This window comes from Heloderma suspectum, chromosome 1 (assembly GCF_057233095.1).
Source record: "Heloderma suspectum isolate Gila_16-S chromosome 1, 16-S_ref, whole genome shotgun sequence".
Taxonomy (NCBI): Eukaryota; Metazoa; Chordata; class Lepidosauria; order Squamata; family Helodermatidae; genus Heloderma; species Heloderma suspectum.
In genome coordinates, this window is record NC_139458.1 from 114317250 (window position 1) to 114328393 (window position 11144).

The 11144-nt window shown below is 45.5% G+C and overlaps 1 protein-coding gene across 6 annotated transcripts in view; it reads right to left on the minus strand.

Annotated features, from left to right (window-relative positions):
• AMPD3 (adenosine monophosphate deaminase 3) overlaps positions 1-7778 on the minus strand; it is a 51072-nt gene extending 43294 nt beyond the window's left edge. For 3 of the 6 annotated variants that reach the window (XR_014790719.1, XM_084854118.1, XM_084854147.1), the window contains exon 1: positions 6825-7047. Coding sequence is in view for 3 of the 6 variants with exons in the window: in XM_084854118.1 (XP_084710244.1) it covers positions 6825-6972 (148 nt within the window). In the remaining 3 variants the exon portion in view is untranslated. Of the gene's footprint in view, positions 1-6824; positions 7301-7591 lie in introns of those variants that run through there. The other 3 variants (XR_014790731.1, XM_084854125.1, XM_084854105.1) reach the window with 3 other exon arrangements.
• Between the last annotated feature and the right edge of the window lie 3366 nt (positions 7779-11144).

Here is an 11144-nt window from a genome sequence, read left to right on the forward strand (position 1 = left end):
AGGCGTCTAATATTTGACAGTTTAATTTTGTTCTTGCTTCAGTTTTAGACTTAATTGTATCTTGGATTTTGAACTACTACTGCAACTGTTTTAATTATATTTGATGACTGCATGTTTTATGTATATTGTTAGCCATTCTTATTACAATTAGAGTAGGGTAGAATATAAAAAAAATATTATCTGTTCAAGTTTCTTCCTACCATCCTTTTGCAGCAAGAAAAACTGGAGTTTTCAAATGGAGACAAATATTCATCATCTTTATTCATACCTTTTTAATATAAAAAATGTCAAGCAGTTTTGTATTAGCAGTTATAAGGATATGTTTATGTGAAAAGGAGATTTAAATTAGACCTCTATTTATGTGAAAAGGAGAATTATTTAAATTAGACCAAAGATCCCATATCTGATCTGTGAAAAGAGAAGATAAAGACCAGAATTTCTAGTAATTCTAAAAATATATTATTTTTCATATGTTTTTACATATACCAAAATATCCTTCAGTAGTAAAGAGCCTTAGGGAGCAATCCTATGTCCCCTGGACAGTATCTGGGGGACATAAGATTTTTCAGATGCCTGGCTCCGTGCTCTTAGACAGGGCTCCAAGCTCAGAGCCAGGAAACCACACACCACACTCCCCACCACACTCCCAACCCCCTCCCTGCTGGCATGGAGAGAATCACATCAGCTGCCTCTCTGTGCTTGGTATATGGCACAGAGATGGGGGAGGGTGAAGGAAGCATTCTTGGGGTTGGGGAGGGGAAGAGGCCTCAGCAGCTGGTTTACACCTTTTCCTATTGCCACCCCAGCCTCCTTCCCTCGCCTTCCCCGAAGCCTCTGCTAGACATGTGAAATTGCCCGTCTAGCTAAAATGCAGCGCAGGAGGCATGAGGCGCCTCCATCTCTGCACAGGATACTCATAAGCCTCTGAGTTTAGGGACTTACGGCTACCCAGGGTGCAACCCATTGGATTGTGCCCTTGATTAATTTTTTTTAAAAAAAATCTCTTTCATGTTTCTCTTTTTATCAATCGACCCACTTACATGAGCAATTCAAAGTGCTGGCTATGACCTATAAAGCCCTATACAGCTCCGATCTAGGTTATCTGAAAGACCGTATCCTCCCTGATGAACCTGCCCGTGTCCTGAGATCTTCTGGCGAGGCCCTTCTCTCAGTCCCACCACTGTCACTGGCACATTTGGTGGGAATCCGGGAGAAGGCCTTCTCAGTGGCTGCCCCATGGCTGTGGAACACCCTTCCCAGGGAGGTTAGGATGGCTCCCTCCTTGATCTGTTTCCGGAGGCAGGCTAAAACATTCTTGTTCCAGCAGGCCTTTGGGATATAGTTGGAACCTGGCGGTAAGCTGCTAAAATGCTGTTTTAAAATGCTGTTTTAATGTTTAAATATAATTTTAATTGTATTGTTGTTTAATTTATATTTTAACGTTTGTATATTTTCATATGTTTTGATTGTATATGTTTTAATTTTTGTAAGCCGCCTTGTGTCCCAGTACTGGGGAAAAGGCGGGATATAAATAAATATTATTATAAGATAGCCACTGTGGAACAAAGTTACATAACTATAACCTTATAGCATTCAGTCACAATTCTGTTCAGATTCCTTGTGCATATTACATACAATATAAAACCACATTCATCCATGAACATCTGATAAAAATTAACATGAACCAATAAACCATTCTTTAAAACACGAGTCTATATGGAAGTGTAAATCTGGGCAGTGAATTTTAAACTTCTCCTAGGTTTAAACCAATGATGTGAGGTGAACACTTTCCAGTGCTTCATTTTTCCACAGAAAAGTGTCTATTTCATTGGTTTATTATTAACAATTAATGGACACCAATTTCAAATACAATATTTGGTAAGCTTAACAGTTTCAAAGTTGTAATTAATGCGTTATGCTCCAAATAATTAGTGTTGTTTTGGTTACTGTGGAAGGCAGTTTTTATCCTGGAAACAAGAAAAGTTGTAACTTGTAATAACCTTCATCAGATTTCCTCCCCATAACCATATAATAATAGTCATATGAGCATGACACAGCCTTCCAGCTGTTGATATATGAGCTTGCTGTTTTATAGGAAACAATCCTCTATTAATATTTACTAGCTCTGAAAGCTCTTTGGAGACTGACTTTTGCTTTCAGCTTAAGAACAATTCCCAACATTAAGGTTGCAGTCCTATGCACACTTACTTAGGAATAAGCTTCATTGAACCCCATAGGATTTAATTCCGAGTAAACACGCATAGGATCATGTTTTAAGTGTTGGTATATTCTGGTGATTGCTATTAAATGAAGTGACAAGGCATTTTTAACATCCCTATTTTGTTATACAAAATATGTTACCTTTCATATTTCCTTATTTGTACTGACATCCAGGAAGTTGAGAGCTGAATTTGTTGCTGAACTCTGAATGTTCCTCCTGTTTTATTATGGCTTCTAGCTAAACAATAAAACAACTACTCCTCTTACTATTATTTATTCTGGGCCTAGTGGGTTTTCCCCTTCATGGATCACTGCCTTGTTCTGGCAAAGGAGCTTGTGTAACTCAGTGAAGCCATAAGCTATGCCGTGCAGGGCCACCCAAGATGGACAGGTCATAGCAGAGAGTTCTGACAAAATGTGGTCCGCTGGAGAAGGAAATGGCAACCCACTCCAGTATTCTTGCCAAGAAAACCCCATGGAACATATCACAAGGCTAAAAGATATGACGCCGGAAGATGAGTCCCACAGGTCGGAAGGTGTCCAATATACTACTGGGGAAGGGCAGAGGGTATTTCCAAGTAGCTTCAGAAAGAGTGAAGCGGCTGGGCCAAAGCCGAAAGAACACTCAGCTGTGGATGTGTCCGGTGGTGAAAAGAAAATCCAGTGCTGTAAAGAACAATATTGTTTAGGAACCTGGAATGTCAGATCAATGAATCAAGGTAAGCTGGAGGTAGTCAAATGTGAGATGGCAAGATTGAACATCGACATCTTGGGAAACAGCGAACTAAAATGGACAAGCATGGGTGAATTTAATTCAGGTGACCATTATATCTACCACTGTGAGCAAGAATCCCTGAGAAGAAATGGAGTAGCACCCATAGCCAATAAAAGGGTGGGAAAAGCAGTACTGGGGTACAATCTCAAAAACGATAGAATGATCTCAGTATGAATCCAAGGCAAACCATTCAACATCAAAGTAATTCAAGTCTATGCCCCAACCACTGAGGCCGAAGAAGCTGAGGTTGATCGGTTCTATGAAGACCTACAACACCTTCTAGAACTAACACCAAAAAAAGACGTCCTCTTCATCATAAGGGATTGGAATGCTAAAGTAGGAAGTCAAGAAATCACCGGGATAACAGACAAGCATGGCCTTGGTGTACAAAATGAAGCAGGACAAAGGCTAATAGAGTTTCACCAAGAGAACACGATCATTGCAAACACTCTTTTCCAAAAGCACAAGAGGCGACTCTACACATGGACATCACCAGATGGTCAATATTGAAATCAGATTGATTATGTCCTTTGCAGCCAAAGATGGAGAAGCTCCATACAGTCAGTAAAAACAAGACGTGGAGCTGACTGTGGCTCAGATCATGAGCTGCTTCTTGCAACATTTCGGCTTAAATGGAAGAAGGTAGGGAAAACCACTAAACCATTCAGGTATGACCTAAATCATATCCCTGATGAATATACAGTGGAGGTGAGGAATAGATTTCAGGGATTAGAACTGAGAGACAGAGTGCCAGAGGAACTACGGACGGAGGTCCGTAACACTGTTCAGGAGGCAGCAACTCAATCCATCCCAAAGAAAAAGAAATGCAAGAAAGCAAAGTGGCTCTCTGATGAGGCTTTACAAGTAGCTGAGGAAAGAAGGGAAGCGAAAAGCAAGGGAGAAAGGGGAATATATACCCAACTGAATGCAGATTTCCAGAGAATAGCAAGGAGAGACAAGAAGGCCTTCTTAAATAAACAATGCAAAGAAATTGAGGAAAACAATAGAATGGGAAAGACTAGAGATCTTTTCAAGAAAATCGGAGATCTCAAGGGAACGTTTTGTGCAAAGACAGGCATGATAAAGGACAAAGAAGAAGGCAGCAACCTAACAGAAGCAGATGAGATTCAGAAGAGGTGGAAAGAATACACAGAAGAACTATACAGGAAAGATCTGATTGTCCCTGATAGCCATGATAGTGAGGTCACTGAACTTGAGCCGGACATCCTAGAGAGTGCAGTCAAGTGGGCCTTAGGAAGCATTACTAACAACAAAGCTAGCGGAGATGACAGTCTTCCAGCTGAGCTATTTAAGATCCTAAAATATGATGCTGTTAAAGTGCTGCACTCAATATGCCAACACATTTGGAACACTCGGCAGTGGCCACAAGACTGGAAAAGGTCAGTTTACATTCCAGTTCCAAAGAAGGGCAATGCCAAAGAGTGTTCAAACTACCGCACAATTGCGCTCATTTCACATGCCAGCAAGGTGATGCTCAAAATCCTACAAGCTAGGCTTTAGCAGTATGCGAACCGAGAACTACCGGAAGTACAAGCTGGGTTTCGAAGAGGCAGAGGAACTAGAGATCAAATCGCCAACATTCGCTGGATCATGGAGAAAGCAAGAGAATTCCAGAAAAATGTATATTTCTGCTTCATTGACTACGCTAAAGCCTTTGACTGTGTGGCAAATTCTTAAAGAGATGGGAGTACCAGACCACCTTACCTGTCTCCTGAGAAACCTTTACGAAGGCCAAGAAGCAACAGTAAGAACCAGACATGGAACAACCGATTGGTTCAAGATTGGGAAAGGAGTACGACAAGGCTGCATATTGTCGCCCTGCTTATTTAACTTATATGCAGAGTACATCATACGAAACGCTGGGTTGGATGAATCACAGGTCGGAATTAAGATTGCTGGGAGAATTATCAACAACCTCAGATACGCAGACGATACCACCCTAATGGCAGAAAGCGAAGAGGATCTCAAGAGCCTGTTGTTGAGGGTGAAAGAGGAGAGTGCAAAAGCTGGTCTGAAACTCAACATTAAAAAAACTAAGATCATGGCATCTGGCCCCATCACTTCTTGGCATATAGAAGGGGAAGAAATGGAAGCAGTGACAGATTTTATTTCCTTGGGCTCTAAGATCACCGCAGATGGTGACTGTAGCCATGAAATTAAAAGACGCTTGCTCCTTGGGAGGAAAGCTATGGCAAACCTAGACAGCATAGTAAGAAGCAGAGACATCACCTTGCCGACAAAGGTCCGTCTAATCAAAGCTATGGTTTTCCCAGTAGCAACGTATGACTGTGAGAGCTGGACTATAAGGAAGGCTGAGTGCCGAAGAATCGATGCTTTCAAACTGTGGTACTTGAGAAGACTCTTACGAGTCCCCTGGACTGCAAGGAGGTCAAATCAGTCCACCCTAAAGGAAATTAACCCTGATTGCTCATTAGAAGGACAGATACTGAAGCTCAACTATTTTGGCCACCTAATGCGAAGAGGAAACTCATTGGAAAAGACCCTGATGCCGGGAAAGATTGAAGGCAAAAGGAGAAGGGGACGGCAGAGGATGAGATGGCTAGATAGCATCACCGATGCAATGAATATGAACTTGAGCACACTCCGGGAGAGAGCGGAGGACAGGAAGGCCTGGCGTGCTATGGTCCATGGGGTCACGAAGAGTCGGACATGACTTAACGACTGAACAACAACTAGTGGGTTTTATTTCCTATTTTTGGTCTCTGCAACAAGGCTTTGAAATGTTCTAACAGCATTTCTGCTAGCCTGTAATATCCTGCTGTAACCAGCATACTGCACAAGCTCGAAGACCAGCTCTGTCATGTTTAAAGGAGCCTCGTAACAGAGCTATACTGCTCGTGCCTTGTATTGCTCAGCAAAAAGTCTGTCTTTTTTACTCCTACATATAACTGCTATATAAACTAAAAAAGTAAATCCCCAACACTGCTCACATCACCTATGTGAGTTTTTGCAACACTTATGTCCGTGCCCCACTCTACACTCCCTAGTCAAGGAAATAAAGAGGAAGCAGCCGATGTTAACAGGCCACACTTTGTTCAAAACATTTCACATTGATCATTCCCAGCCAATATGGCCTTTGAGAAGGCTGCTCTATGCAGTGCTCAAGAAAGACTGAGCCAGCTAGGGCCAGTGATGTCACTGCATTTCAGTTCTTCATGTGCTGTTGCCAAACTGATAATCTGAAAAGTGTAATCTCCCAATTCAAAAGTGAATGAGCTGTTTTGCAAGGACAGGAGTGATGGGGCAAGATGAATTAGGCATACGATACTGGAATAGCCTTGAAATGATTCAATGCATTATCCTGTGTATTCTTGTTGCTTTAAATCTGCTGTTGTGTTTGTTTTTTAAGCAATAGTGATGGTATACAGGTTCTGGTTCCTTTAAATTTTGGCCAAGCTAAGTTGTCCTCAATTAACCTCTTCAGGGACCGTTCTCGCCCTTCAGCTTTTTCGATTCCCAAGGCCAATTATCGATCTAGAGAAGTCTTAGAGAGGGCTTGAATATGGCATCAGCACATGCCATAAAAATGGGTCTTCTGCCATGGCGAAGAAAGACCGGAGAGGGCGTGGAGTGGACTGAGGTGGGGAGCGGTGCCTGCGGTGGCCGAGCGACGCAACCGAGGCAGCAGACAACTCGAGGCTGAGGGGCGGCCGCTCTGCAGGTGTCAGACGAGCTGTACGCTTCGTCTGGCGCCGGCTGCAACCCACTCTCATCCTCCAAGGTCAGCTCGGCGCCTTTGCCTGCCAGCTCCCTTTCACTTCCCGCTTGGGAAGCAGGGGAGACTTACCTAGCGCCCCCGAGGCTGTCATGGTGGAGGCTGCCGACCGAGCCGGGCCGCTTTTGCTGCTGGCCAAGGAGCCTTCGCAGGAGCCGGTCAGCCAGGCGGGGACGGAGGCAGGAGGGGGAGGAGCCGCGGTGGCCAGCAGCTGCCGCATTCATTCCCCGTGCGCTCTGCGGCTCCCGCGGTGAGCATAGCCGGCTAATCAGGCCGGGAGCGCTGGCCTCCCGCAGGCAAGCAATCCCCCCGCCTCGGGGCCTGCTGCCCCCTCCCCGCTTTGAGGGGCACGTCCGTCTCCTCAGCCCAGGGAGGCGGGGTTGGAGCGCCACCTTTTTGTTTCAATAATTTTGTTTGGGAGGTTTCAATCTCCCCGGGACAAAACGTTTTGCTTCCTGGCTGAGGAGAGGCGGCCCCTTCCCTCCCTCGTCTCAGGCACAGCTGCCTGTGAGCGGAGTGCCAGAAGGCGCCACCTGCTCCTCTGGGGCGCACGCGGCGCTTTTTCCAAGCGTAACACCGGAAGGCGCTGGCGAGGGTTCAGCAAAGCTGTTTATTCCCCGCTCAGCCCGCCCCGCCTTGATGGTACTCCATCCTCCCGCTGCCTTTACACACAGCTGCTAGCAAAGGCGTCGTCGTTAGCAGCCTGCCTGGCAAAGGCCGGCGTGCTCGCATGCGCCGCGTTTCGACTCCCGCCAGGCCATGCCCCATCCAATTTCATAATGCGTAGTAGTGGCGGGCGAAAGCGCGCACAGCCTTCGCCGCCCCCCTTCCGAGTTTACCTCAGTCAGGTGCCCGTGGCGGGTCCCTTTCTCGAGGAAACGGTGGCTGAAGGGTGTCACCTTTCCAGGAAGCCCCAGTCGCCCTACTACGACTCGCTCTGGCAGCAGCAACCGGAGCGGCGGCTCCTCCTCGAGGCTTGAACGTGAACGAGAAACTTCTTCCCTTCCAAGGAGGAGGAGGGTTCTCAGGTTACAGAACCGGCTCGGTCCCTCTGGTGGAAAGGCAGGGATAGCGCCAGGCCGCGCTGCCAACCTTGGCGGGAAATCTCCATTTCTCCTCTCCTGGCAAGGCTGCCCGGCTGCGCCGCTTCCTTGCTAGGGCACTACAGTGTATCCCCGCGGGAGGTTATCTCGGGGTAAAAGCCTAGCCAGAAAGCAGACTGTACCGCGCCTCTGTTGCGTTCCAGCGAGGAGAGGAGGAAGCAGCCCAGGACACCCTCCCCGCTTATGGACAGATAACCAGTACTGAGCGTAAATCAGAAAAAGTCAGGCGTGCCTCCTTTGTCCATTGACTTCAATGGGACAAGAGAGTACATCACTTCTAAATTTAGCCCTAAGACGCTTATGTAGGAGTAATTAGCCGTGGGTCCCTATACATATCTACTCAGAAGTAAGTCCCATGGAGTTTAGCAGGACTTACTCCAACAAAAATGTGTATAGGATTGGGGACAGGATGTCATACAAAAGCAGGAGAGAAAAAGCACTCAAAAATCGCTTCATTCTGCCCATCACGTTTCCAAAAAAGATTGCAGCCACTTACTTCCCATTGAACGCAGTGAGACTTCTGGATAAATAGGCACAGGATTGGACTGCGCACTCTGGACATGAACTGAAGCATGCCGTAGCAAAAGAGAAAAACAATCACCAGATGACTACTGGGCTTTTGGCTCATACCCAGAGAATAGCTCTGGACTCCCACAGCAAGGAATGGAGGTGGTTTGAGCACATCTATATGCACAGTGATGGCTAGTGCTGTGATAAATGCATAATGACTAGCTCAAGCCTATCCAAAAACACACTTAAGAAAACATTAGGCAAGGACTAACTTAGAGATAGGGGCGGCGGTGGCTTAGTGGTTAAGACGGAGTGAGCTCCTGTCTTCAGTCCCAGGTTCTGCCAACCTAGCAGTTCGAAAGCAAGAAATTGCAAGTAGATAAATAGGTACCGCCTCGGCGGGAAAGGTAACAGCGTTCCGTGTACCTCGGTGTTCAGTCATGCCGGCCACATGACCACGGAAGCGTCTTCGGACAGCACTGGCTCTTCGGCTTAGAAATGGAGATGACCACCACACCCTAGAGTTGGACGTGACTGGTTGGGGACACCTTTACCTTTAACTTATAAGCAAGATCCAAAGTGACACTCTTAAGTCCCATTGATTTCACTTAGCTGGAGAGATTTCAACATACAATACCTCTTCCACTGAAATCAATGGAGCTTAAGTGAGCTTCGTTTTGGGTGGTACTTTGTGCCTGTTGTTGTTATGAATTTAAGCTAGGGTTGTTAATGAGGGGAGGGAGTGATCTGGGTAAGTGCCATTCATTTGTCATGTATAATGTAGGACAGGGACACTTTTGTTACAAAAATTGTGTTCTATCCCTGGTAGACTCATCCAATTTGTTTGCCAAGAACTAGAGGCGGTAGAGATCTGGTCCAAGGCGATTTTATTCTGCAGAATAAGGCAACCTTCGGGGCTAATGCACCAACCAAGATGGCAACCAAGTAAAGTGATCCAGAAGCTTATATACACAAAGTATTCGGGGGTTCTCCCACTCGAATTTATTGCTGTGCTCATCACCATAATTCCAGAGCAACCAAATGTTCTGTATGTTGTTTAGGTTGTCCACACATTTATTTAATTTAAAACACATAACCCTATAATTCATTTATATTTTTCTCCCATGTGTTCCCTCTAGAGAAGGGAGTTCGCCATGCTCATAGCAGTATTGCCAAGCTTTAGAAAGAACCCAATGAGTCAGCATAAGTATATTTCATAATACATACATTGAAAAGGTGTCTGTCTATATAAGATATATAGTACCAGAAGTGCCGTGTTGCTGCTACATCATATACAAACCTGCTCTGGAAAACAGTGAATACTGACTGTGAAGGAAGAAAGGGGATGGATTGCCCTAGTTCCCAGCAGTGTGGCAGGGGCAAAAGGTTGCTTGGGAAGGTTGCTGAGCCAGGGGAAGGTCTGAGAGTCCCCCAGCTCAGGCAGATGAAGGGGGGAGTGGCAACCTGCTTGATTGAGCTGTTGTTCAGCAAAGTAGGTTGCCACCACCCCTTTTATCTGCCTAAGCCAGGGGTCTCTCAGAACTTTTAGGACATTCCTAGGGTTTATGAAACAAGAGCCTGATCTGGTATTAAAGACTTTAAACAGCAGCAATAACCAAGCAAAAGTTTCTGGCTTTAGTTCCAAGGCATACTTGGAAGAAAACACACACAATCCTTCAAGTAAGTAATATTTATTTACAAAGGGAAAGGGGAATAAAAGGCATACAAGAACCAGAGTAATATTTGGAAACAATAGTACTGGCAAAGAATAACAGAAGTTTCCTACATTTGTCTCTAGGTACCTAGGCACGAGTCTTCTACATGACGGGGTCCAAATTGTAATACTGAGAGTCACAAGCCAAAAGCAAAACAGTAACTAAACCTAAACCACACAAAGAACAGCCAGGGCAGCTATGTCTGCTTCCGCCCCTTTTGTACTCCAGAGCCTCTGACAAATGTGAGGTGAGCCTCCTTAGCCAATCACCAGCTGGCTGAGCAGTGTTCCTAGGCTTTGTGGGGAGGGGATGATTCCTGCAGCATCCCAGCTGAAATTATTCAGCCTGATTGGCAAGAGTTCTGCCCCAGCCTTGAATGGCTTTGAGACCAGAACAGCAGGAGATAATTCACACAAGTGGTTTAGCAAGTGTATGCAGGGCCATCTTCACAAAATGGAGTTTTTTAAAGACAGTTAAACCACAAAAGGAAAATGGATTTCTTGACATTGATTCTTAATGTTTTCAATATTTAGACTGAGGCAGTATCTTATGAATGTTACACTTTAAAAAAAAAACTACAGAGAAAGTGTTGGCTCTGTGATTCTCTTCTCCAGGCACCGCTGGTCTTTTAGGGTAGGAGGGGCACTGAAAAACAGTGTCCTGCAATGATGTGTTCCCCCCTCCCCAGCATTAATAATTGTTTGTACTTGCTGTGTGGCTGGCTGCTACTTCCACTGCTATTGCTTTAATCTCTTCCTCCAGCAGCAGCAGCCGCAGCCCATTGTTGTAACGACGCATGTGTGGGAACTGTGTGCGCGCAAATCATTCCCGCTAGGGCTGGGGAAGTTACTGGAGGATCTCTGGGGGGAATGATCCCCCGCAAACTAAACAATATCCGTATTTGACTCTCTGCCTTTGCGCAGGGGGAGAGGCATAATATTTTTGCACTAACGGGCGATGCTACGGCTGCACGTTCCAATCAGAAACCATGAATTCTGGTGTAAAAAAACCCCAACCGTTTGGGGGCTTGCAGCGGTGGGATGCAAAGCAAGCACAAGCAGTCT